Source organism: Xenia sp. Carnegie-2017, unplaced genomic scaffold, assembly GCF_021976095.1.
Source record: "Xenia sp. Carnegie-2017 unplaced genomic scaffold, XeniaSp_v1 HiC_scaffold_24, whole genome shotgun sequence".
NCBI lineage: Eukaryota > Metazoa > Cnidaria > Anthozoa > Malacalcyonacea > Xeniidae > Xenia > Xenia sp. Carnegie-2017.
The window spans coordinates 17,001,335-17,029,237 of NW_025813487.1; the positions used below are offsets into that span (position 1 = coordinate 17,001,335).

Genomic DNA, 27,903 nt, shown 5'->3' on the forward strand with positions numbered 1-27,903 from the left:
TAGAAAGGCATCAGAAAGAGCTTCTCGTAAAAATGCAGGAGAATGGACGAAAAGCGTTGTTTAGAACTGTTAGAAGGAGCAGAAGGAGAGGAACGATATTTTGGTGCTCGGCGTGCAGAACTACGATGGGGAGTTGAAGGTGTTATTGGAAGACAGGTTACAAGTGTGGAGGGCGTACTGTGACCGTTTGATGAATGTAGAGAATGAGTGGAATGGAGAAGGAAGCGGATGAAGTTTTGGGGCCGTGGGAAATAGTGACTGTTGATGAGGTGGCGGCGGCTCTGCGCAAGATGAAGAAAGGAAAGGCGACGGACCGAGTGAAGTGGGTAGCGAAATGTTGGACAATGAACTATGCGTGAGAGTTGTGTAATGTAGCGAACGAGGTTTTGAGGGGCTCAAAGATGCCGAGCACATGGAGAAAGAGTCTAGTGGTCCCGCTGTACAAAGGAAAAGGAGCAGCGACGGTATGTGGGAATTACAGGACTATTAAGCTGATGGAGCATGCGTTGAAGATAGTAGAGAGAGTGTTTGAAAGAAGGTTGAGGGAAGTTGTTCGGATGGGGGAAGAGCAGTATGGATTCATACCGGGGAGAGGAACGACGGATGCGTGTTTTGTGTTGAGGCAGCTGCAGGAGAAATTTTTGGAGAAGGACAGAGAATTGTATATGGTGTTTGTAGATTTGGAGAAGGCGTTTGATAGAGTTCCGAGAAAGGTGATCGAGTACGCGCTGCGTAAGAAAGGTGTGACAGAGAATATGGTTCGGGCAGTTATGGAGACTTATGAAGGTGTAGAGGCGGTGGTTACGGAGGAAGGTGTTATATCTGGTGTTTTTGAGGTAAAAGTTGGTGTTCATCAAGGTTCAGTCTTGTCGCCGTTACTGTTTGCTTGTGTGATGGATGTACTGACAGAGGAAGTGAGAAGAAAAGGATGCTGGTGTTTGTTGTATGCAGATGACATTGTCTTGGTGGCGGAGTCGAAGCAGAAAGTCATGGAATGGTACCGAGAATGGGAAACGGCAATAGAAGTCAAGGGACTGAAAGTGAATGAGGCAAAGACGAAGGGCATGAGATGCTGGAGGTGAAGTGGATGGATGTGGTGTGTGAAAAGAGTTGGATGAATCGATGGTGGAAATGCAGTAATGGAAATGTTCAGGTGTCCGGGTGTGAAGTGCGACAAGTGGAGTGGAAAAGGAACTGGGTGACGTGAGTTTGGAAGGTGTAATATTCATGGGATGGTGGATGCGAAATGGAGGGCAGTGGAATGGAAAGTCGATGAAGCAGAAGGTTGTATAAGGCATGTGTTAGAAGTATTTTGGGATATGGAGCAGAGTGTTGGGCGCCGAAAGCAGAGGACCTGAGAAGATTGGCGTCGACGGAAAGGAGAATGCTTAGGATGATGTGTGGTGTAACGTTGATGGATAGGATTCGAAGTGAAGAGATTAGAGAAAGAGTTGGTGTTGAGTGTATCGAGAATTGGGTAAGGCGCCAGCGTTTGAGGTGGTTTGGGCATGTGGAAAGGAGGGAAGAAAGTGCTGAAATTCGTAGAACGTTGTATATGAATGTTGATGGAGTCCGCAAACGAGGTAGACCGAGAAAGAGATGGATGGATGCTGTGAACAGTGATATGAAGGCGATGGGTATAACGAGAGATATGGCGAGAGATAGAGACGTTTGGCGTGGAAAAATTCATGGACCGGTCAACCCCCCTGGCGGGGATTAATACTGGCCGGTATACAAATGTTGTTTGTTTGTTTGTTGTTTGTATTCATCAAAGATTTGAGTGAGGGATCTGTCTGTACATGAATGGATATTTGTTTCTTTGTGTGAAACAGTTTTTTCATTTTTGTCACAGTTTTTCGAAAAATGTCTATCAACTGTTCTAATTCAACAATTCTCAATTCAAATGAATCGTTCTTGTGTAAATGTAAAGGAGAGAATTTTAATACACCTGTTAATGTCACATGGTATAAAGGTAGTCAAGTGCTTGCTTCAGGGAAAGAAATGGCTACATTAACTATTCCTCAGGTTGATCGATCTGACAAAGGACTGTATCGATGTGAAGTAAAGAGTCACGAGAAAGCTGAAGATGAAAAAAGTGTTGAGTTGATTATCAACTGTAAGTACGAAATTGTATAATACAGTAATATGACAGTCATTGCTTATGATTATAAAAAATATGAAACATATTTTTTATAATCATAAGCTGCGATAGGCTTTGCTCGGGGTACGCAGGGAGAGTGCGGTCGCGAGTAAATTAAATCTTCTTTAGGAGATCTTAAGAACAAAACAAAGAACTTCATTTAAAACTATATACTGTAATTTTACAGTCTTATAATCACATGTCATTCAAACTGACATTACGTTTGTATATAAGTTTAACTAAGGTAGATCACTGGATAAGTTTTCCTTTCCAGTCATCTAATGATTATCCACTCAAGGACGCAATTTAAAAATTTTATGATATCGACAATGCTATTATCAGAAGTCATATATACGAACTAGATAAGTGATGTTTTTGTACTTTATACAAATAAATAATCCACTCCGAGATCACGAGGGAATTTTCACAGCAAACAATACAATTTTCATCAAAATGAGAAAGAAAGATTTTGTGGTACACCACAGTACTGACCGAGAAAGCGCAACACATCTTGGCACTCAGGATTGTGCGATACCTGAGATATATATGGAATGATTGTACATTAAAGATTAAAGTTGATAAAGTTATACCGTATGAAATGTATAAAAATACATGTACCTTTGTAGCCATAACAAACTTATTCCAGGAGTCTTTGTTAGCTGCCCTGTCTGGTCGTTTGAACTCTAATTTATTTCATAGAACAGGATAACCTTGTGAAGGAAAGATACTCAAAGTTAGACTTAAAAAGTAGTTTTTCTCAATCGTCCCACAAGATCCCCTGTGAACACCCTTCTTCCCCAGATGTCCCTCTCATGGAAATATACTCATAGGTAAACGTTTAAAGTTGATTTCCTTAATTGGTACAATTGTGTAGCACAATATCCCTCGTGAACGGCCTTGTTCCCCAGATGTCCTCCTCAAAGAAAGATACTCAAAGTTGAATGTTAAAAGATTAAAAGTTGATTCCCTCAATAGTTACGATTGTAGATAATATTCCACGTGAACGCCCGTCTTCCCCAGATATCCTCCATATATTAAGGTGAATGACGTTGTCTATACTAAACAATAGTAACTAAACATACCAGTGATGACGCAAGGTAATGACGTAATGTTGGTGGTAGGAGATACTAAAGATGCAGCATATGTTCCACGCTCGTCAATGGGAAGAATTTGTTCAACCTATAAAACCTCATACAATGATCTTATAAGCACAAGACAGAGAGGATGGCTTTGAAATAAAGTCGAAAATTTACAGTTCACTTCTCGTCTTGTTTTGATGCACATTTTGCAATCTCAAGATGTCTTGCTTCTTCGGAATTTGTTTTATACAAAGTTAGTTCAACTACTAGATTTTAGCATGTTAAAATCTTTGTGAATTTAGCCACTTTAACCACTTTTTTTGACCAAGTAATTGAAGGGTTTAAAGTGTAACACTGTAATTGATGTATAGAGTGCCAAGATTTTCAAGTATTCAATGTTTGTCAATGTATTTCCCCTTAAATTATGGTGCAGAAACAACCATAGTTACATATATTGGTCTAAAAGGTGAATTTCAAGAGGTAAATTTCAATATATGCCAATTAATCATTATATTGATCCTCTATATACACAAACTATGACAAAAGTTTTTGTTTTGTTCTTTTAGGCTCACAGACATGAAGTTACAATTTGTAATTATGAAGCCAGAGCAAATCCTGCTGACCATAAAACAACGTTCTTGAACTCCGTCAATCACACAATCTCATGAAACTTGAGTTAGAATAAGTCCTTGGAATAAGTTAGAATATGAACAATGGCCTTTAAAATTTATATTAATTTATTTATTTGCTGTTTTGTTGGTGCATATCATTGAAAACTGTTGATAATGCTGAAGACATCGCACTTAACATTCACATTACTCTTTTCAATACTGTTATGAATAAGATTACAAACACCATCTTGGGGCTATACTATGTATGGAAGATGATGAATTATTAATATGCCAGCCGTTCGTCCGCCTTTTTGCATAGTTGATGTACGAAATGTCATCTCTTTGTAATGTTGCATGGTTAGGAATTCATAAGAAGAACGACCTCTCCCTTTATGTATACGGAAGTAAAAGCTACCATTAAATACTTAGTTTTTATCACGCTGTTGTGAACATACGTCTTCCATATTTTGGGCTAGTCCATATTTAAAGTAAGTTTGTTGTGCTGTTGAGCTATATTCTTTAGATAAACTTGTGTTGACAAACTTTCGATTCAAGATGTCGCCTTAACGTTGGCGACCATGGATGTGGCGTGTATTATATAAAATGACGACCATCTTATTTTGACAGTCAGTCATGTCTTGCTCCAGCTGTTTGTTTCTGATATATTTTGCAGTCTTTTGGTTTGCTTTCAGTGGTGGTAAGATTGAATGTCTTCAATTGGTTAACTAGTCATGTAGATATTTCCCCAATTTTGTTTTACTGCAGCTCAACTTCAACCTCCTTCAGATGGTTTGGTAATTGTTCTTAACTCTGGTGAAACTAAATCAATAACATGGAGGTATAATGGTGTGGTGCCTGATTTTATAGTAAAGAGTTGGTCTTTCATTGATGTTGATGGCACAAAACGTCTGGCAAGAATAGATTCTGGTGGATTACAAACATTTCAAGAGCTCAACATAGACTTTAGAATAATAGAACCCTTCACTTTGGTATTGAGGAATATAAATGAAACATACAATGGAACGTATTCCTTACTTGTGGTTTCAACTACATCAGTCTCTGAAACATCAAAAATTGATGTCTTTATTGCTGGTTTGTAAAAACTATTATTTTTTAAACAGAAGTATAGAAATGACAACCCTTATTTCATGGAAACCAAAATTATTTTCTTCGTCATAAAAATATAACCATTACAATGATGATGTCATTTTGTTGCTGACTCTACTCAGTTCAAGATTTTTATTTTTGCCTCTGTTTTTGAAAAATTTCTTCATTTTTCAAATATTTTGACATTTATCTTATCAGTGAATCATTTTTCTTTCAGTTCCACCAACAATTGATGTCAACTGTTCCGATACAACAACTCTTAATGCAAGTGCATCTTTTTCTTGCCAATGTGAAGCAAAAAATGGAAATCCACCTGTTAATGATGTCAAGTGGTATAAAGATCCTCGAGTCCTTTCCTCAGGGACAGAAATGGCAATATTAAAAATTGAGCAAGCAAATCGCTTTGACAATGACCAGTACAGATGCGAAGCAATGGGTCATGAGAAATCAAAAGCAGAAAAAACAATTGAATTGATTGTGAACTGTAAGTTAACTTTTGATCTTGTAAAAAAAATTTGCTAGTCAGCAAATTTCCATCAAACTTAAAGGCTTATGTAAATGCTGTGAAGAGTTGAAAAGTTTGAAAATAATTTAGTCTTGTATATTGTTTTATTGTATAGATAAACCTGTCAATGTTCGGTTGACTCTCCAGAGAGAAGGTGATAAAGCAACATTGACCTGCACTGCTGGAGGCAATCCACCACCAAGATATGAAATATTTGTTAATGGTTCATTAAGTGTTTTGAATGGATCAACACTTGTCATAAATGAAGTCTCCACGAAAAATGTTGGTGATTACACTTGTCGAGCAACCAATATTCTAGGTAGCCAATTGTCACAAAAAGTGAACCTACCTCTTAAAGGTGAGAATATATATCATTGAGTATCAAGTTAAATTTTTTAGCTGAATAATGTTATAATTTAATTCATCTTGTTTGCATTTAAATGAAATGTTATTGTGCATTTGGTTTTTGACAAAGCGTCTTAATGAGTCATCTAAACAAATGTTTTTTAAAGGTTTGATTATAAAGCTATTTTTCTTTTTACCTACTCAAGGCATGAGCACAACTACTCCATCAACAACTGACACAGGTAACTACCGATTATACTTTTACGCATATTATTTTCCAATATACATGGCATGTGTTGGTATTGATACTCTTGACTCCCAACTCAAATAATAAATGAAGTCTCCACAAAAAATGTTGGTGATTACACTTGTCAAGCAACCAATATTCTTGGTAGCCAATTGTCACAAAAAGTGAACCTACCTCTTAAAGGTAAGTATATATATCATCGAGTATCAAGTTAAATTTTTTAGCTGAGTAATGTTTTTGATTAATGGGTCGGATATTTATTTGACTTTATCCGTACATGTATTCATCGAAGGTTTGAGTGAGGGATCTGTCCCTACATGAATGGATATCTGTTTCTTTGTGTGAAACACTCTTTTCATTTTTGTCACAGTTTTTCGAAAAATATCTATCAACTGTTCTAATTCAACAAATCTCAATTCAAATTAATCGCTCTCATGTAAATGTAAAGGAGAGAATTTTAATACACCTGTTAATGTCACATGGTATAAAGGTAGTCAAGTGCTTGCTTGAGGGAAAGAAATGGCTACATTAACTATTCCTCAGGTTGATCAATCTGACAAAGGACTGTATCGATGTGAAGTAAAGAGTCACGAGAAAGCTGAAGATGAAAAAAGTCTCGAGTGGATTATTAACTGTAAGTACGAAATTGTATAATACAGTAATATGACAGTCATTGCTTATGATTATAAAAAATATGAAACATAATTGTTACAATTTTATTTTAGATAGACCTGCCAACATTAGGTTGACTCTCCAAAGAGGTCATAAAGCAACGTTAATCTGCACTGCTGAAGGCCGTCCACAACCAAACTTTGAAATATTTTCAAAGCGCTCTAAACTTGTCTATAAAGGCCCCACCTACACATTTGACATCGTTAAATCTTGTGATTTTGGAAATTATACTTGTAAAGCGACTGTTGTAAATTGTCATGTTATGTTATGTAGAGTGTGACTGTGTCATATTTTTGATACTAAGATATAACGGATATTATGTTTATGTAAAATGTTAAGTCATATATTACTAGACAAATAGGAAAATACGCATATAGTTATTAAACTGTGGTTTCAGTGGAAATCCTGTACGTAAATTTAAAATATTTAGGAACACCTTTTCTACCCAATGTGGCATTGCGGTAGGATGTAGGTAATGACGGTACTCTATAAACGGAATGGCGTGTTGCAAGTCATGCAAACGCCCAAAAATCATATCCTAATAATTATAATATAAATAAGAGCTTGCAAGCGTTGGTTCGGCATTCGGAAAAACAGACGTTGTTAGACGTACAAAAGTGATAAGTTGGAAATCGTATTGCAGGAGGCGATAGCGTTTGAATAAGTTTCAAGTTTAAAGATTGACGGTTGGCCGTAATCTCAACGTTTCAATAACATATTTGTGTCGCAAAGAACCAACGTTTGGAACTCCGTATCATAAATCGTGCACAAACCACTGTAAATATCCTATCAAGTGTTAAATACAATTGTCAAAATACAGTCCCATCGTTCGAGTGAAGTTTCGAGAGCAGTGAACCAGCACTTCGCGCAGATTGTGCGAAAGCGACAAACATTTTAGGCAGTGCTATATCACATGACGTACACGTGCAGACATTTAAAGATAACTTTATGTATTGAGATTATTTTTATAATTATCTTGTGGCTTAAATTGTCAGACGAAATGGTTTTCTAAGAATATTTTGGCTTTCTTTTTAGATATGAAAATCTCAACCACAAGCATTGTTGATTGTAAAACGGACTGGCTTGTTACCTCCATCTCTTTTATATCTGGAATTATTTTTGGGATTTTGTTTTGTTGTTTGATATTTTTATGTTATGGTCGACGATGGTTAGTTAAGAAAAGTCAAATGTCTCAGTCACATGATGGAAGGACAAATACAGTGAATACAACTTATGAAGAACTAGATCTATCAAAAAGAGACGACGGAGATAAATATGAATCGTTGAGGAAGAATAATGATGACGATAATCAATATCAGGAGCTGAATAAAGTCAGAGATCCCGAAAACAATTACCAATCCTTGAATAAACCATGATTTGAAACTTTTCAAATTTTCATTTTAATTGATTTTAAAAATCATGCACATCCGACCAAAAAAAACAGTTTTGAATACGCAAGAAATCCAAAGACACAAGTTTTGTTGAGTTAATGTTAACATAAAAAAATTTTGTGAAATATTTAAATTGTTTTTTTCATTCGATAAACATGACGAACTATTTCACCTTCCCTCTTGTTTTTACTCATTTTCTTTTCAAGCCCTTGGATGGTTTGCGTGTAAACAAAAAGAGAAAATTTAAAAGCAAAAAAACCCTGTTTTCGGTCCATGCTTCCCGATACCTTCTTGAGTGTAAGGGAGAGTGCGGTCGCGAGTAAATTAAATCTTCTTTAGGAGATCGTAAGAGCAAAACAAAGAACTTCATTTAAAACTGTATACTGTAATTTTACAGTCCTTTAATCATAAGTCATTCAAACTGACATTACGTTTATATAAATTTAACTTACGTTTAATCATAAGTCATTCAAACTGACATTACGTTTAATAAAATTTCATACAATGATCTTATTAGCACAAGACAGAAAGGATGGCTTTGAAATAAAGTCGAAAATTTACAGTTCACTTCTCATCTTGTTTTGATGCATATTTTGCAATCTCAAGATGTCTTGCTTCTTCGGAATTTGTTTTATACAAAGTCAGTTCTACTACTAGATTTTAGCATGTTTAAATCTTTGTGAATTTAGCCAATTTAACCACTTTTTTGACCAACTATTGAAGGTTTAAATGTAACACTGTAATTGATGTACAGAGTGCCAAGATTTTCAAGTGTTCAATGTTTATCAATGTATTTCCCCTTAAATTATGGTGCAGAAACAACCATAGTTACATATATTGGTCTAAAGGGTGAATTTCAAGAGGTAAATTACAATATATGCCAATTAATCATTATATTGATCCTCTATATACACAAACAATGACGAACGTTTTTGTTTTGTTCTTTTAGGCTCACAGACATGAAGTTACAATTTGTAATTATGAAACCAGAGCAAATCCTGCTGACCATAAAACAACGTTCTTGAACTCTGTCAATCACACAATCTCATGAAATCTGAGTTAGAATAAGTCCTTTGGTTCGTCAAATATGTCTTTAATTTATAAACTAAATATGAACAATGGCCTTTAAAATTTATATTAATTTATTTATTAGCTGTTTTATTTGTTTGGTGCATATTACTGAAAACTGTTGATAATGCTGAAGACATCACACTTAACATTCTCATTACTTTTTTCAATACTGTTATGAATAAGATTACAAACACCAGCTTCGAGCTATACTATGTATGGAAGATGATGAATTATTAATATGCCAGCCGTTCGTCCGCCTTTTTGCATAGTTGATGTACGAAATGTAATCTCTTAGTCTTGTTGCGTGGTTAGGAATTCATAAGAAGAAAGACGGCCTCTCCCTTGATGTAAACGGAAGTAAAAGCTATCATTAAATACTTAGTTTTTATCACGCTGCTGCGAACATACGTCTTCCATATTTTGGGGTAGTTCATATTTAAAGTAAGTTTGTTGTGTTGTTGAGCTATATTCTTTAGATAAACTTTTGTTGATAAACTTTCGATTCGAGACGTCGCCTTAACTATGGCGACTATAGATGTGGCGTGTATTATATAAAATGTATTATACTTGGAATATAAAGCCCGTTTAAGTCAACTTTCCCATCTTATTTTGACAGTCAGTCATGTCTTGCTCCAGCTGTTTCTTTCTGATATATTTTGCAGTCTTTTGGTTTTCTTTCAGTGATGGTAAGATTGAATGCCTTTAATTGGTTAACTAGTCATGTAGATGCTTTCATGGTTTTGTTTTACTGCAGCTCAACTTCAACCTCCTTCAGATGGTTCGGTAATTGTTCTTAACTCTGGTGAAACTAAATCAATAACATGGAGGTATAATGGTGTGGTGCCTGAGTTTAATTTTAAGAGTTGGTCTTTTGTTGGTGTCGATGGCAGAAAAGAACTGGCAACAATAGATTCTGGTGGATTAAAAACATTTCAAGAGCTCAACATAGACTTTAGAATAATAGAACCCTTCACTTTGGTATTGAGGAATGTAAATGAAACATACAATGGAACATATTCCTTAGTTGTGTTTTCAAGTACATCAGGCTCTGAAACATCAACAGTTGATGTCTTAATTGCTGGTTTGTAAAAACTATTATTTTTTAAACAGCAGTATAGAAATGACAACCCTTATTTCATGGCAACCAAAATTTCAACTAAAGTCATTTTTTTCTTCGTCATAAAAATATAACCATTACAATGATGATGTCATTTTGTTGCTGACTCTACTCAGTTCAAGATTTTTATTTTTGCCTCTGTTTTTGAAAAATTTCTTCATTTTTCAAAATATTCTTACATTTTATCTGATCAGTGAATTATTTTTCTTTCAGTTCCACCAACAATTGATGTCAACTGTTCCGATACAACAACTCTTAATGCAAATGCATCTTTTTCTTGCCAATGTAATGCAAAAAATGGAAATCCACCTGTTAATGCTGTCACATGGTATAAAGGTACTCGAGTCCTTACATCAGGGACAGAAATGGCAATATTAAAAATTGAGCAGGCAAATCGCTTTGACAATGGCCAGTACAGATGTGAAGCTATGGGTCATGAGAAATCAAAAGCAGAAAAAACAGTTGAATTGATTGTTAACTGTAAGTTAACTTTTGATCTTGTAAAAAAAATTTGCTAGTCAGCAAATTTCAATCAAACTTAAAGGCTTATGTAAATGCTGTAAATTGTTGAAAAGTTTGAAAATAATTTAGTCTTGTATATTGTTTTATTGTATAGATAAACCGGTCAATGTTCAGTTGATTCTTCAAAGAGAAGGTGATAAAGCAACATTGACCTGCACTGCTGAAGGCAATCCTCGACCACAATTTGAAATATTTCTCAATGGCTTAAGTGTTGTCAATGGATCGACACTTGTCATAAATGAAGTCTCCACAAAAGATGTTGGTGATTACACTTGTCAAGCAACCAATAATCTAGGTAGCCAATTGTCACAAAAAGTTAACCTTCCTTTTAAAGGTGAGAATATGTATCATTGCGTATCAAGTTAAATTTTTTAGCTGAATAATGTTATGAAATTCATCTTGTTTGCATTTAAATGAAATGTTATTGTGCATTTGTTTTTTGATAAAGCCTCTTAATGAATCATCTAAACAAATGTTTTTTAAAACTTTGATTGTAAAGCTATTTTTCTTTATACCTACTCAAGGCATGAGCACAACTACTCCATCAGCAACCGACACAGTTAACTACCGACTATACTTTTACGCATATTATTTTCCAATATACATGGCATGTGTTGGTATTGATATTCTTGACTCCCAACTCAAATAATAAATGAAGTCTCCACAAAAAATGTTGGTGATTACACTTGTCAAGCCACCAATAATCTAGGTAGCCAATTGTCACAAAAAGTGAACCTACCTCTTAAAAGTGACAATATATATCATTGAGTATCGAGTTAAATTTTTTAGCTGAATAATGTTATAAAATTCATCTTGTTTGCATTTAAATGAAATGTTATTGTGCATTTGTTTTTTGATAAAGCCTCTTAATGAGTCATCTAAACAAATGTTTTTAAAACTTTGATTGTAAAGCTATTTTCTTTTACCTACTCAAGGCATGAGCACAACTACTTCATCAGCAACCGACACAGGTAACTACCGACTATACTTTTACGATATTATTTTCCAATATACATGGCATGTGTTGTTATTGATATTCTTGACTCCAACTCAAATAATAAATGAAGTCTCCACAAAAATGTTGGTGATTACACTTGTCAAGCCACCAATAATCTAGGTAGCCAATTGTCACAAAAGTGAACCTACCTCTTAAAAGTGAGAATATATATCATTGAGTATCAAGTTAATTTTTTAGCTGAATAATGTTATAAAATTCATCTTGTTTGCATTTAAATGAAATGTTATTGTGCATTTGTTTTTGATAAAGCCTCTTAATGAGTCATCTAAACAAATGTTTTTAAAACTTTGATTGTAAAGCTATTTTTCTTTTACCTACTCAAGGCATGAGCACAACTACTTCATCAGCAACCGACACAGGTAACTACCGACTATACTTTTACATATTATTTTCCAATATACATGGCATGTGTTGTTATTGATATTCTTGACTCCCAACTCAAATAATAAATGAAGTCTCCACAAAAAATGTTGGTGATTACACTTGTCAAGCCACCAATAATCTAGGTAGCCAATTGTCACAAAAAATGAACCTACCTCTTAAAAGTGACAATATATATCATTGAGTATCAAGTTAATTTTTAGCTGAATAATGTTATAAAATTCATCTTGTTTGCATTTAAATGAAATGTTATTGTGCATTTGTTTTTGATAAAGCCTCTTAATGAGTCATCTAAACAAATGTTTTTAAAACTTTGATTGTAAAGCTATTTTCTTTTAACTACTGAGCATCATCAGCAACCGACACAGGTAACTACCGACTATACTTTTATATATTATTTTCCAATATACATGGCATGTGTTGTTATTGATATTCTTGACTCCCAACTCAAATAATAAATGAAGTCTCCACAAAAATGTTGGTGATTACACTTGTCAAGCCACCAATAATCTAGGTAGCCAATTGTCACAAAAGTGAACCTACCTCTTAAAAGTGAGAATAAATATCATTGAGTATCAAGTTAATTTTTTAGCTGAATAATGTTATAAAATTCATCTTGTTTGCATTTAAATGAAATGTTATTGTGCATTTGTTTTTTGATAAAGCCTCTTAATGAGTCATCTAAACAAATGTTTTTTAAAACTTTGATTGTAAAGCTATTTTTCTTTTTACCTACTCAAGGCATGAGCACAACTACTTCATCAGCAACCGACACAGGTAACTACCGACTATACTTTTACGCATATTATTTTCCAATATACATGGCATGTGTTGTTATTGATATTCTTGACTCCCAACTCAAATAATAAATGAAGTCTCCACAAAAAATGTTGGTGATTACACTTGTCGAGCCACCAATAATCTAGGTAGCCAATTGTCACAAAAAGTGAACCTACCTCTTAAAAGTGAGAATATATATCATTGAGTATCAAGTTAATTTTTTAGCTGAATAATGTTATAAAATTCATCTTGTTTGCATTTAAATGAAATGTTATTGTGCATTTGTTTTTTGATAAAGCCCCTTAATGAGTCATCTAAACAAATGTTTTTAAAACTTTGATTGTAAAGCTATTTTTCTTTTACCTACTCAAGGCATGAGCACAACTACTTCATCAGCAACCGACACAGGTAACTACCGACTATACTTTCATATTATTTTCCAATATACATGGCATGTGTTGTTATTGATATTCTTGACTCCCAACTCAAATAATAAATGAAGTCTCCACAAAAAATGTTGGTGATTACACTTGTCAAGCCACCAATAATCTAGGTAGGCAATTGTCACAAAAAGTGAACCTACCTCTTAAAAGTGAGAATATATATCATTGAGTATCAAGTTAATTTTTAGCTGAATAATGTTATAAAATTCATCTTGTTTGCATTTAAATGAAATGTTATTGTGCATTTGTTTTTTGATAAAGCCTCTTAATGAGTCATCTAAACAAATGTTTTTTAAAACTTTGATTGTAAAGCTATTTTTCTTTTTACCTACTCAAGGCATGAGCACAACTACTTCATCAGCAACCGACACAGGTAACTACCGACTATACTTTTACGCATATTATTTTCCAATATACATGGCATGTGTTGTTATTGATATTCTTGACTCCCAACTCAAATAATAAATGAAGTCTCCACAAAAAATGTTGGTGATTACACTTGTCAAGCCACCAATAATCTAGGTAGCCAATTGTCACAAAAAATGAACCTACCTCTTAAAAGTGACAATATATATCATTGAGTATCAAGTTAATTTTTTTAGCTGAATAATGTTATAAAATTCATCTTGTTTGCATTTAAATGAAATGTTATTGTGCATTTGTTTTTTGATAAAGCCTCTTAATGAGTCATCTAAACAAATGTTTTTTAAAACTTTGATTGTAAAGCTATTTTTCTTTTTACCTACTCAAGGCATGAGCACAACTACTTCATCAGCAACCGACACAGGTAACTACCGACTATACTTTTACATATTATTTTCCAATATACATGGCATGTGTTGTTATTGATATTCTTGACTCCCAACTCAAATAATAAATGAAGTCTCCACAAAAAATGTTGGTGATTACACTTGTCAAGCCACCAATAATCTAGGTAGCCAATTGTCACAAAAGTGAACCTACCTCTTAAAAGTGAGAATATATATCATTGAGTATCAAGTTAATTTTTTAGCTGAATAATGTTATAAAATTCATCTTGTTTGCATTTAAATGAAATGTTATTGTGCATTTGTTTTTGATAAAGCCTCTTAATGAGTCATCTAAACAAATGTTTTTAAAACTTTGATTGTAAAGCTATTTTTCTTTTACCTACTCAAGGCATGAGCACAACTACTTCATCAGCAACCGACACAGGTAACTACCGACTATACTTTTACATATTATTTTCCAATATACATGGCATGTGTTGTTATTGATATTCTTGACTCCCAACTCAAATAATAAATGAAGTCTCCACAAAAATGTTGGTGATTACACTTGTTGAGCCACCAATAATCTAGGTAGCCAATTGTCACAAAAGTGAACCTACCTCTTAAAAGTGAGAATATATATCATTGAGTATCAAGTTAATTTTTAGCTGAATAATGTTATAAAATTCATCTTGTTTGCATTTAAATGAAATGTTATTGTGCATTTGTTTTTTGATAAAGCCTCTTAATGAGTCATCTAAACAAATGTTTTTTAAAACTTTGATTGTAAAGCTATTTTTCTTTTTACCTACTCAAGGCATGAGCACAACTACTTCATCAGCAACCGACACAGGTAACTACCGACTATACTTTTACGCATATTATTTTCCAATATACATGGCATGTGTTGTTATTGATATTCTTGACTCCCAACTCAAATAATAAATGAAGTCTCCACAAAAAATGTTGGTGATTACACTTGTCGAGCCACCAATAATCTAGGTAGCCAATTGTCACAAAAAGTGAACCTACCTCTTAAAAGTGAGAATATATATCATTGAGTATCAAGTTAATTTTTTTAGCTGAATAATGTTATAAAATTCATCTTGTTTGCATTTAAATGAAATGTTATTGTGCATTTGTTTTTTGATAAAGCCTCTTAATGAGTCATCTAAACAAATGTTTTTTAAAACTTTGATTGTAAAGCTATTTTTCTTTTTACCTACTCAAGGCATGAGCACAACTACTTCATCAGCAACCGACACAGGTAACTACCGACTATACTTTTACGCATATTATTTTCCAATATACATGGCATGTGTTGTTATTGATATTCTTGACTCCCTACTCAAATAATAAATGAAGTCTCCACAAAAAATGTTGGTGATTACACTTGTCAAGCCACCAATAATCTAGGTAGGCAATTGTCACAAAAAGTGAACCTACCTCTTAAAAGTGAGAATATATATCATTGAGTATCAAGTTAATTTTTTTAGCTGAATAATGTTATAAAATTCATCTTGTTTGCATTTAAATGAAACGTTATTGTGCATTTGTTTTTTGATAAAGCCTCTTAATGAGTCATTTTTTTTTTTACAATACTTTATTTCAGAACAACATGTAAATACATCATTATTAAGAAAAAGGAAACCCAGAGGTTAGCCCTATATCAAGGGTCTCCTATTTATGTAAAAAATCTTACAGAACTAGCTAATAATAAATAAAAAAAAAATAGTAAATAATAAATAAATAAAAAAAATGTCAAATAAGAAACAGCTAAATATCAATTATTAACTGACGATTCAATAAATATTCATGTGTTTCTTCAATTTTGATTTAAACTCTCGAACGTTAGGGCTGTCACAAAAATTAAATAAATTATTAGGAAGATTATTCCAGGGTTTGATAATTCTGACAAAGAAAGAATTTTTGTAACAGTTCAGTCTTGTATTCAAATACAGTGAATACAACTTATGAGGAACTAGATCTATCAAAAAGAGACGACCGAGATAAATATGAATCGTTGAGGAAGAATAATGATGGCGATAATCAATATCAGGAGCTGAATAAAGTCAGACATCCCGAAAACAATTACCAATCCTTGAATAAACCATGATTTGAAACTTTTCAAATTTTCATTTTAATTGATTTTAAAAATCATGCACATCCGACCAAAAAAACAGTTTTGAATACGCAAGAAATCCTAAGACACAAGTTTTGTTGAGTTAATGTTAACATAAAAAATTTTGTGAAATATTTTAAATTGTTTTTTCATTCGATAAACACCACTAACTATTTCACCTTCCCTCTTGTCTTCACTCATTTTCTTTTCAAGCCCTTTGATGGTTTGCGTGTAAACAAAAAGATAAAATTCGAAAGCAAAAAAACCCGTTTTCGGTCCATGCTTCCCGATACCTTTTTAAGCGTAAGTCACTAGAACGCCGCATGTTAACGTTTCGGTAGGAGATTTTGGCCCCTCCACGCTATCCTACTTGGGAGATGCAATAGCAAGCTTCCGCCCATCAGACCCCGAGATCACCTGCGATAAGCTTTGCTCGGGGTACGCAGGGAGAGTGCGGTCGCGAGTAAATTAAATCTTCTTTAGGAGATTATAAGAACAAAACAAAGAACTTCATTTAAAACTATATACTGTAATTTTACAGTCCTATAATCATAAGTCATTCAAACTGAGATTACGTTTACATAAGTTTAACTAAGGTAGATCACTGGATAAGTTTTCCTTTCCAGCCATCTAAGTGATTATCCACTCAAGGACGCAATTTAAAAACTTTATGATATCGACAATGCCATTATCAGTAGTCATATATACGAACTAGATAAGTGATGTTTCTGTACTATATACAAATAAATAATCCACTCCGAGATCACGAGGGAATTTTCACAGCAAACAATACAATTTTTATCCAAATGAGAAAGAAAGATTTTGTGGTACACCACAGTACTGACCGAGAAAGCGCAACACATCTTGGCACTCAGGATTGTGCAATGCCTGAGATACATATGGAATGATTGTAGTTTAAAGATTAAAGTTGATAAAGTTATACCATATGAAATGTATAAAAATACATGTACCTTTGTAGCCATAACAAACTTATTCCACGAATCTTTGTTAGCTGCCCTGTCTGGTCGTTTGAACTCTAATTTATTTCGTAGAACAGGATAACCTTGTGAAGGAAAAATACTCAAAGTTAGACTTTAAAAAGTAGTTTTTCTCAATCGTCCCACAAGATCCCCTGTGAACACCCTTCTTCCCCAGATGTCCCTCTCATGGAAATATACTCGAAGGTAAACGTTTAAAGTTGATTTCCTTAAATGGTACGATTGTGTAGCACAATATCCCTTGTGAACGCCCTTGTTCCCCAGATGTCCTCCTCAAGGAAAGATACTCAAAGTTGGATGTTAAAAGATTAAAAGTTGATTTCCGCAATAGTTACGATTGTAGATAATATTCCACGTGAGCGCCCGTCTTCCCCAGATATCCTCCATATATTAAGGTGAATGACGTTGTCTATACTAAACAATAGTAATTAAACATACCAGTGATGACGCAAGGTAATGACGTAATGTTGGTGGTAGGAGATACTAAAGATGCAGCATGTGTTCCACGCTCGTCAATGGGAAGAATTTGTTCAACCTATAAAATTTCATACAATCATCTTATAAGCACAAGACAGAAAGGATGGCTTTGAAATAAATTTGAAAATTTACAGTTCACTTCTCGTCTTGTTTTGATGAACATTTTGCAATCTCAAGATGTCTTGCTTCTTCGGAATTTGTTTTATACAAAGTTCGTTCTACTACTAGATTTTAGCATGTTAAAATCTTTGTAAATTTAGCAACTTTAACCACTTTTTTGACCAACTATTGAAGGTTTAAATTTAACACTGTAATTGATGTACAGAGTGCCAAGATTTTTGAAGTACTCAATGTTTGTCAATGTATTTCCCCTTAAATTATGGTGCAGAAACAACCATAGTTACATATATTGGTCTAAAGGGTGAATTTCAAGAGGTAAATTACAATATATGCCAATTAATCATTATATTGATTCTCTATATACACAAACTATGACAAAAGTTTTTGTTTTGTTCTTTTAGGCTCACAGACATGAAGTTACAATTTGTAATTATGAAGCCAGAGCAAATCCCGCTGACCATAAAACAAAATTCTTGAACTCTGTCAATCACACAATCTCATGAAACTTGAGTTAGAATAAGTCTTTTGGTTCGTCAAATATGTCTTTAATTTATAAACTACATATGAACAATGGCCTTTAAAATTTGTATTAATTTATTTATTTGCTGTTTTGTTTGGTGCATATCATTGAAAACTGTTGACAATGCTGAAGACATCGAACTTAACAATCACATTACTCCTTTCAATACTGTTATGAATAAGATTACAAACACCAGCTTGGGGCTATACTATGTATTTCCATATGATGATATGAATTATTAATATGTCAGCCGTTCGTCCGCATTTTTGCATATTTGATATACGAAATGTGATCTCTTTGTCATGTTGCGTGGAAAGGAAAGCCTAGGCCACACTATCGTCCATATCGACGAAAATCAGAACGAAAACTGCCGCAACGAAAATTTTGAACGAAAACTCGACGAAAATTTCGTTTTCGTGCATGTTAAAAGAATTAAACTTTTGACCTTTTTCGTCAACGAAAACGCATACTATTGGCTAATAATATTAGACTTTGTGCCCAAACATGGCGGAGTGGCAAGAGATTTTGATAAATCAGGGCTAATAGACTTTCTAAGATGTGTGCCAACTTTAGTGATGTGAGGTCTAATTGAATCCAAAATGTAGTCAAAATTTGTCGTCGTCATTCGCAAGTATTTTATGTGTCTATTTTCATTGTTCGGCTCTCGTTTATTAATTGGATGAATCCAGTATCGACGTTTGCTGTTGCTTGTTTTCAACTTTAAAGGCAGTAACTTTTTCTTAAGAAGAAGTAATCTTTTTCTTTTAGAGATCGCTATTTTTTCTAATCTGTCAAAAATGCCGCTTGCTTATTGGCCAAAAAAGTTTTGGCTTTGCAAACATGCTTGTAATTTTTCGTCTTGTCTGGCATGCATTTCGTGCACGAATTTTCGTTTTCGTCAATATAGACGATAGTGTGGCCCAGGCTGAATTCATAAGAAGAATGACGGCCTCTCCCTTTATGTAAACGGAAGTAAAAGCTACCATTAAATACTTAGTTTTACCTACTCTGTTGTGAGCATACGTCTTCCATATTTTGGGCTAGTCCATATTTAAAGTAAGTTTGTTGAGTTGTTGAGCTATATTCTTTAGATAAACTATTTAGATAAACTTGTGTTGACAAACGTTCGATTCAAGACTTCGCCTTAACGTTGGCGACCATAGATGTGGCGTGTATTGTATAAAATGTATTATACTAGGAATATAAAGGGCGTTTTAGTCAACTTTTCCATCTTATTTTGACAGACAGTCATGTCTTGCTTCAGCTGTTTCTTCCTGAAATATTTTGCAGTCTTTTGGTTGGCTTTCAGTGATGGTAAGATTGAATGTCTTCAATTGCTTAACTAGTCATGTAGATACTTTCATGATTTTGTTTTACTGCAGCTCAACTTCAACCTCCTTCAGAGGATTCGGTAATTGTTCTTAACTCTGGTGAAACTAAATCGATAACATGGAGGTATAATGGTCTGGTGCCTGAGTTTACATTTAAGAGTTGGATTTTCAGTGGTGTCAATGGCAGAAAAGTTCTGGCAAGAATAGATTCTGGTGGATTACAAACATTTCAAGAGCTCAACATAGACTTTAGAATAATAAAACCCTTCACTTTGGTATTGAGGAATGTAAATGAAACATACAATGGAACATATTCCTTAAATGTGTTTTCAATTACAACAGGCTCTGAAACATCAACAGTTGATGTCTTTATTGCTGGTTTGTAAAAACTATTATTTTTTAAACAGAAGTATAGAAATGTCAACCCTTATTTCATGGCAACCAAAATTTCAACTAAAGTCATTATTTTCTTCATCATAAAAATATGACTATTACAATGTTGATGCCATTTTGTTGCTGACTCTACTCAGTTCAAGATTTTTATTTTTGTCTCTGTTTTTGAAAAAATTTCTTCATTTTTCAAAATTTTCTTACATTTTTTCTTATCAGTGAATCATTTTTCTTTCAGTTCCACCAACAATTGACGTCAACTGTTCCGATACAACAACTCTTAATGCAAGTGCATCTTTTTCTTGCCAATGTAATGCAAAAAATGGAAATCCACCTGTTAATGAAGTCAAATGGTATAAAGATCCTCGAGTCCTTTCCTCAGGGACAGAAATGGCAATATTAAAAATTGAGCAAGCAAATCGCTTTGACAATGGCCAGTATAAATGTGAAGCAATGGGTCATGAGAAATCAAAAGCAGAAAAAACAATTGAATTGATTGTTAACTGTAAGTTAACTTTTGCTCTTGTAAAAAAAATTTGCTAGTCAGCAAATTTTCATCAAACTTTAAGGCTTATGTAAATGCTGTAACTAGTTGAACAAACAACAAACAACAAACAAACAACATTTGTATACCGGCCAGTATTAATCCCCGCCAGGGGGTTGACCAGTCCATGAATTTTTCCACGCCAAACGTCTCTATCTCTCGCCATATCTCTCGTTATACCCATCGCCTTCATATCACTGTTCACAGCATCCATCCATCTTTTTCTCGGTCTACCTTGTTTGTGGACTCCATCAATATTCATATGCAACGTTCTACGAATTTCAGCACTTTCTTCCCTCCTTTCCACATGCCCAAACCACCTCAAACGCTGGCGCCTTACCCAATTCTCGATACACTCAAAACCAACTCTTTCTCTAATCTCTTCACTTCAAATCCTATCCATCAACGTTACACCACACATCATCCTTTCCGTCGACGCCAATCTTCTTAGGTCCTCTGCTTTCGGCGCCCAACAATCTGCTCCATATCCCAAAACACTTCTAACACATGCCTTGTACAATTCTCCTTCTGCTTCAACGAAGTCGACTTTCCGCACAACATTCCCGACAACTTCTAAAACTCCACCACGCTGCTTGAACTCTGTTCCTCACCGCTTGCTCGCACCTCCACCATCATTTAACACGTCGCCCAGATATTTAAACTCCAATACACCTTCCAAACTCACGTCACCCAGTTCAAACCGTTCAATCGCGACTCGCCCACCACTTCGACACGTCCCGCACTCAAAATCAGTTACTCTTGTCAATGCACCACGGACACCTGAACATCTTTCATGAACCCACTTACTGCATTTCCACACATTATCGAATTCACTCCAACTCTTTTCCCACACACACCACATGGCCATTTATCACTGTCCTTCACCTCCACCTGCCTCGAGCATCTCATGCCCTTCGTCTTTGCCTCATTCACTTTCAGTCCCCTTCTATTGCCGTTTTCCATTCTCGGTACCATTCCATGACTTTCTGCTTCGACTCCGCCACCAAGACAATGTCATCTGCATACAACAAACACCAGCATCCTTCTTTTCTCACTTCCTCTGTCAGTACATCCATCACACAAGCAAACAGTAACGGCGACAAGACTGAACCTTGATGAACACCAACTTTACCTCAAAACACCAGATCTAACACCTTCCTCCGTAACCACCGCCTCTACACCTTCATAAGTCTCCATAACTGCCCGAACCATATTCTCTGTCACACCTTTCTTACGCAGCGCGTACTCGATCACCTTTCTCGGAATTCTATCAAACGCCTTCTCCAAATCTACAAACACCATATACAATTCTCTGTCCTTCTCCAAAAATTTCTCCTGCAGCTGCCTCAACACAAAACACGCATCCGTCGTTCCTCTCCCCGGTATGAATCCATACTGCTCTTCCCCCATCCGAACAACTTCCTTCAACCTTCTTTCAAACACTCTCTCTACTATCTTCAACGCATGCTCCATCAGCTTAATAGTCCTGTAATTCCCACATACCGTCGTTGCTCCTTTTCCTTTGTACTGCGGGACCACTAGACTCTTTCTCCATGTACTCGGCATCTTTGAGCCCCTCAAAACCTCGTTCGCTACATTACACAACTCTCTCACGCATAGTTCATTGTCCAACATTTCGCTGTAACTAGTTGAAAAGTTTGAAAATAATTTAGTCTTTCACATTGTTTTATTGTATAGATAAACCGGTCAATGTTCAGTTGACTCTCCAGAGAGAAGGTGATAAAGCAACATTGACCTGCACTGCTAAAGGCAATCCACCACCAAGATATGAAATATTTCTCAATGGCTTAAGTGTTGTCAATGGATCAACACTTGTCTTAAATGAAGTCTCCACAAAAAATGTTGGTGATTACACTTGTCGAGCAACCAATAATCTAGGTAGCTGAATAATGTTATAAAATTCATCTTGTTTGCATTTAAATGAAATGTTATTGTGCATTTGTTTTTTGATAAAGCGTCTTAATGAGTCATCTAAACAAATGTTTTTTAAAACTTTGATTGTAAAGCTATTTTTCTTTTTACCTACTCAAGGCATGAGCACAGCTACTCCATCAGCAAATGACACAGGTAACTACCGACTATACTTTTACGCATATTATTTTCCAATATACATGGCATGTGTTGTTATTGATATTCTTGACTCCCAACTCAAATAATACATGAAGTCTCCACAAAAAATGTTGGTGATTACACTTGTAGAGCAACCAATAATCTAGGTAGCCAATTGTCACAAAAAGTGAACCTACCTCTTAAAGATGAGAATATGTATCATTGAGTATCAAGTTAAATTTTTTAGCTGAATAATGTTATAAAATTCATCTTGTTTGCATTTAAATGAAATGTTATTGTGCATTTGTTTTTTGATAAAGCCTCTTAACGAGTCAACTAAACAAATGTTTTTTAAAGCTTTGATTGTAAAGCTATTTTTCTTTTTACCTACTCAAGGCATGAGCACAACTACTCCATCAGCAACCGACACAGGTAACTACCGACTATACTTTTACGCATATTATTTTCCAATATACATGGCATGTGTTGTTATTGATACTCTTGACTCCCAACTCAAATACTAAATGAAGTCTCCACAAAAAATGTTGGTGATTACACTTGTAGAGCAACCAATATTCTAGGTAGCCAATTGTCACAAAAAGTGAACCTACCTCTTAAAGGTGAGAATATATATCATTGAGTATCAAGTTAAATTTTTTAGCTGAATAATGTTTTTGATTAATGGGTCGGACATTTATTTGACTTTATCCGTACACGTATTCATCGAAGGTTTGAGTGAGGGATCTGCCTGTACATGAATGGATATCTTTTTCTTTGTGTGAAACAGTTTTTTCATTTTTGTCACAGTTTTTCGAAAAATATCTATCAACTGTTCTAATTCAACAATTCTCAATTCAAATGAATCGCTCTCGTATAAATGTAAAGGAGGGAATTTTAATACACCTGTTAATGTCACATGGTATAAAGGTAGTCAAGTGCTTGCTTCAGGGAAAGAAATGGCTACATTAACTATTCCTCAGGTTGATCGATCAGACAAAGGACTGTATCGATGTGAAGTAAAGAGACACGAGAAAGCTGAAGATGAAAAAAGTGTTGAGTTGATTATCAACTTTGGTCACCTTTGGTCACCTTTCTCCGCTGTGTCCTGCTCGGGTAGCGGGTCTTTGCCGGAGACCCAGTTCTATCAGACTTCTCCAGGCTGCTCTGTCTTGGGTATCCTCTTCTTTGACACCACATAGCTGCATGTCTCTCCTGATGGTATCCTTTCACCGATACTTTGGGCGTCCTCGTTTCCGTCTCCCTTCCACTTGCATCTCATAAACTCTCCGAATGTCTACATCTTCTTCACGCCGGCACACATGTCCGAACCACTGCAGTCTTTTTCTTCTCATCAATTTCAGTATACTCATGACATTCGCTTCTTCTCTTATGCTTTCATTTGTTCTGTGCTCCTCTAGGCTGACTCCAAGACAATAGCGTATCATTCTCATCTCGCATATCATTCTCATCTCACTGATCTTCTCTGCTAGGTAGTCTGTAACAGGCCATGTTTCATTCCCATACAGAAGCACTGGGCGTATCACCGTTTTGTAGATGAGGATCTAAAGTTTCTTCGGCATCTTCTTATCACAAAGCACTCTCGTTAACTCCCTCCATTTATTCCATGCCCGGCTAATCCGTAGTTCAACCTCAGTCTTGCATCCGCCATCCTGATGGATGGTGGTCCCGAGGTAGTTAAATGTCTCGCACTTTGGTAGATCTGTATTTCCGGGTCCAGCATATTCTCTTAGCTTGATGTTTCCTATGCAGCTACTCGGTGGGAGGTACTCCGTCTTGGCTCTACTAACTTTCAAGCCAACATCTTCTAATATTCTTCTCCAATCTTCTAGTCTTCCTTCCAGATGTTCTCTCTTCTCATCACACAAGACCAAATCATCTGCAAACAGCATACTCCAAGGTGTGTCCTCTGTCGTGTCGTCCGAGATTACATCCATAATGATAATAAAGAGTAGGGGGCTTAGTGCCGAGCCTTGATGTAATCCGACCTCTACTTGAATTTTCTCAGTCTCACCAACGTTCGTTGCGACACTAGTGGTAGAGCGCTTATACATATCTTTGATGGCTTCAATATAGGCCTCCGGGACTTGACGCTTCCTTAGACAGTACCATAGTAGCTCCCTCGGGATTGTATCATATGCCTTTTCAAGGTCCACGAAAACCATATGTAGCTCTTTGTTGAATTCTCTATACTTCTCTTGCAGCATCCGCAGACAGAACATCAGCTCAGTGGTTGATTTTCCGCGTTGGAATCCATATTGGTTGTCCTTTATCTTCACTATTTTTCTCAGTCTCGCCTCTATCACTCTCTCAAATAATTTCAGTGAGTGGCAGAGGAGTTTAATGCCTCGATAGTTTCCACAGCTTAGGGGATCACCTTTCTGTTTGTAAAGAGGCTCTATTCTGCTTGTTCTCCATTCTTCTGGTATTCCTGTCTTCATTATTTCTCTGCAGCATGATGTCATCCACTCTGTTCCTGTGTTTCCCAATTTCTTCACTAGTTCGATGGGGAGCTCATCCGGTCCTCTTGCTTTATTGTTCTTCATCTTCTTGAGTTGTCTTCTCACTTCATCTTCCGTAATCTCTGGTACTGGCCCATGGACTGGTTCAAGATGGTCCAGTTCTTTCCTGTTGTTCTTCGTGTTCAAAAGTCTATCAAAATATTCCCTCCATCGCTCTTTGATTTTCTCATCTTCGCTCACGATCTTTCCCTGCTCATTCTTGACAAAAGTGATCTTGTCAATGTCCTTTGCTCTTCTCTGTCGAGTTTTAGCTAACTTGTAGATTCTTTTCGGTCCGTTTTGCTCCAGATCCTTGTATAGTTGTTCCTGGCCTTTCTCTCTAACAATCGCACACTTTTCTTTACTGATCTTGCTCATTTCTCTCAGAGTCTCCCTGTCTTCCTCCAAACCAGATCTCTTCCATCTCTTAAAAGCTTCTTTCTTGTTCTTCACAGCCTCTTGTACTTCTTCATTCCACCACCAGGATTCTTTTTCTATCTATTTCCCACCTCTACTAACTCCCAGTGTCTCCTTTGCTGCTTCTAGTATATTGGGGTATGTTTCATTCCATTTCCAATCTCCCACCATGCTTTGTTCCATTAGCATTTCTGTGATCTTACTTTCCAGCTCATCTCCTTCCTCATTATGTAGTTTCCACCAGTTGATCTTCTTCGGTCGCTCTCTTCTTATTCTTCTCCTCTTCTTGATCTTATAATCCATCACAACGAGTCTATGCTGCAGTGCAATTTCCTCACCAGGGGTAACCTTACAATTTTTAACATCGCCTAGGTCATCTCTCTTTATCATGATGAAATCTATCACGGTCTGGCTAAGGCCACTATTGTACGTGTAGGTGTTTCCATCCCTCTGTGTGAAAAATGTGTTTACCACTGCGAGGTCCTTGCTCCTTGCATAGTCCAAGATCTTATCTCCTTCTTCATTTCTTCTTCCGATTGACTTTCCTCCATGCCATCTCTCAAATCCCTCTACTCTCTCTCTTCCGATGTGCCCAATGAGATCTCCTGCCACAATCAGCTGTTCTGTTTCCTTCACATTGGTGGTCACTTCTTCAAGTTGGTTCCAAAATCTCTGTTTCTCGTCTTCTTCTTCTTCTTTCTTCTTCACAACCTTGCTGAGGTGCATAGGCAGTCACGACGTTGAACGTCTTGTCAGGTGTTACCAGTTTCATAGTTATGATTCTATCGGACTTTCTCCGGGTCTCTATCACTTTATCTTGCCATTCCTCACTCAGGCATATAGCCACTCCATTCTTTGGCTTTCCCCCTCCGCTGTAGTACAGCTTGTAGCTCTCTCCGATGTTTCTTGCCTTCCCTCCTGATTTCCCACCAGTCCATCTTGTCTCTTGTAAGCATAGTATGTCGATCCTCCTCCTCTTCATCATGTCTGCTATTTCTCTGCTCTTTCCAGTCAGCGTCCCGATGTTTAGGATCGCAACTCTCAAGTTCTTCTGTCTGTTCTGTCTCGCTTGCATTCTTTTCACAGCGTCAAGACAGTAGTGCCGCTGCGCATCGCTTACGGGGTATGCCCTAGCATTGTCTTCTCTTCTGATTGTCTCCGGCATATTATCATGTGGCATGTTCTTTTAAGGACCGGATGCTCTTCCTGACATCCACCTTCTGTGTTTATCCGGGCTTGGGACCGGCTGTCTGCTGCACTGACTTGTCCAGTATCCAGGCCACATTAGTTGATTATCAACTGTAAGTACGAAATTGTACAATACAGTAATATGACAGTCATTGCTTATGATTATAAAAAATATGAAACATATTTGTTACAATTTTGTTTTAGATAGACCTGCCAACATTAGGTTGACTCTCCAAAGAGGTCATAAAGCAACGTTAATCTGCACTGCTGAAGGCCGTCCACAACCAAACTTTGAAATATTTTCAAAGCGCTCTAAACTTGTCTATAAAGGCTCCACCTACACATTTGACATCGTTAAATCTTGTGATTTTGGAAATTATACTTGTAAAGCGACAAACATTTTAGGCAGTGCCATATCACATGACGTACACGTGCAAACATTTAAAGATAACTTTATGTATTGAAATTATTTTTAATTATCTTGTGGTTTAAATTGTCAGACGAAATGGTTTTCTAAGAATATTTTGGCTTTCTTTTTAGATATGAAAATCTCAACCACGAGCATTGTTGATTGTAAAACGGACTGGCTCGTTACCTCCATCTCTTTTATATCTGGAATTATTTTTGGGATTTTGTTTTGTTGTTTGATATTTTTATGTTATGGTCAACGATGGTTAGTTAAGAAAAGTCAAATGTCTCAGTCATATGACGCAAGGACAAATACGACGAATACAACTTGTCAAGAGATAGATTTATCAAATATGGATGACGGAGGCAAGGATGACATAATTGACCCAACTTATCAAGGACTTGATGTATCAAAAATGAATAAAGAAGATAAAAATTATCAACCATTGCTAAGTAAGAATAACACAGTTGACCGAAGTTATAAAGGAGACCATTATGAAATTCCCAACACCAGTGCTTAAATGATAATAAATAAATCTACAGTACACGAAAGTGTTATTTTGAGATGAATGTAGTATGGTATGTGACAATAAAAACGAAAAATAATCAACTGATAAAAAG

The 27,903-nt window shown here is 35.7% G+C and overlaps 2 protein-coding genes and 2 long non-coding RNA genes across 5 annotated transcripts in view; 3 read left to right on the forward strand and 1 right to left on the reverse strand.

Annotated features, from left to right (window-relative positions):
- The window catches only part of LOC124451379 (hemicentin-2-like), a 46,537-nt gene that overhangs the window by 9,122 nt on the left and 9,512 nt on the right, over positions 1-27,903 (forward strand). Inside the window, exons 8-22 of one of the 2 annotated variants that reach the window (XM_047001991.1) lie at positions 5,155-5,421; positions 5,558-5,800; positions 5,994-6,029; positions 11,332-11,367; positions 11,743-11,778; positions 12,149-12,184; positions 12,948-12,983; positions 13,359-13,394; positions 13,767-13,802; positions 14,181-14,216; positions 14,588-14,623; positions 14,996-15,031; positions 15,410-15,445; positions 22,733-22,768; positions 23,147-23,182. In XM_047001991.1, the coding sequence (XP_046857947.1) occupies positions 5,155-5,421; positions 5,558-5,800; positions 5,994-6,029; positions 11,332-11,367; positions 11,743-11,778; positions 12,149-12,184; positions 12,948-12,983; positions 13,359-13,394; positions 13,767-13,802; positions 14,181-14,216; positions 14,588-14,623; positions 14,996-15,031; positions 15,410-15,445; positions 22,733-22,768; positions 23,147-23,182 (978 nt within the window). Of the gene's footprint in view, positions 1-5,154; positions 5,422-5,557; positions 5,801-5,993; positions 6,030-7,741; positions 8,274-11,331; positions 11,368-11,742; positions 11,779-12,148; positions 12,185-12,947; positions 12,984-13,358; positions 13,395-13,766; positions 13,803-14,180; positions 14,217-14,587; positions 14,624-14,995; positions 15,032-15,409; positions 15,446-22,732; positions 22,769-23,146; positions 23,183-27,903 lie in introns of those variants that run through there. The other variant, XM_047001992.1, reaches the window with a different exon arrangement.
- On the forward strand, positions 6,238-7,525 carry LOC124451396 (basement membrane-specific heparan sulfate proteoglycan core protein-like). The gene is made up of 2 exons (XM_047002016.1): positions 6,238-6,668; positions 6,760-7,525. Exons 1-2 carry the CDS (start codon positions 6,554-6,556, stop codon positions 6,984-6,986), a joined length of 342 nt encoding a protein of 113 aa, XP_046857972.1. The 5' UTR covers positions 6,238-6,553; the 3' UTR covers positions 6,987-7,525.
- On the reverse strand, positions 21,727-27,801 carry LOC124451403. Its single transcript, XR_006950441.1, has 3 exons — positions 27,792-27,801; positions 25,635-25,638; positions 21,727-22,246 (listed from the first exon to the last, which is right to left on the reverse strand). It is a non-coding gene; the product is annotated as an uncharacterized LOC124451403 (long non-coding RNA).
- Positions 25,177-27,324, forward strand: LOC124451407. Its single transcript, XR_006950445.1, has 2 exons — positions 25,177-26,987; positions 27,079-27,324. It is a non-coding gene; the product is annotated as an uncharacterized LOC124451407 (long non-coding RNA).

Excerpts from the sequence above, each read along its gene's own strand:
- LOC124451396 (XM_047002016.1), top strand. The coding sequence starts at position 6,554 with ATGGCTACATTAACTATTCCTCAGGTTGATCAATCTGACAAAGGACTG. Across the intron at positions 6,669-6,759 it reads TCTCGAGTGGATTATTAACT|ATAGACCTGCCAACATTAGG; the intron begins GTAAGTACGAAA and ends ATTTTATTTTAG.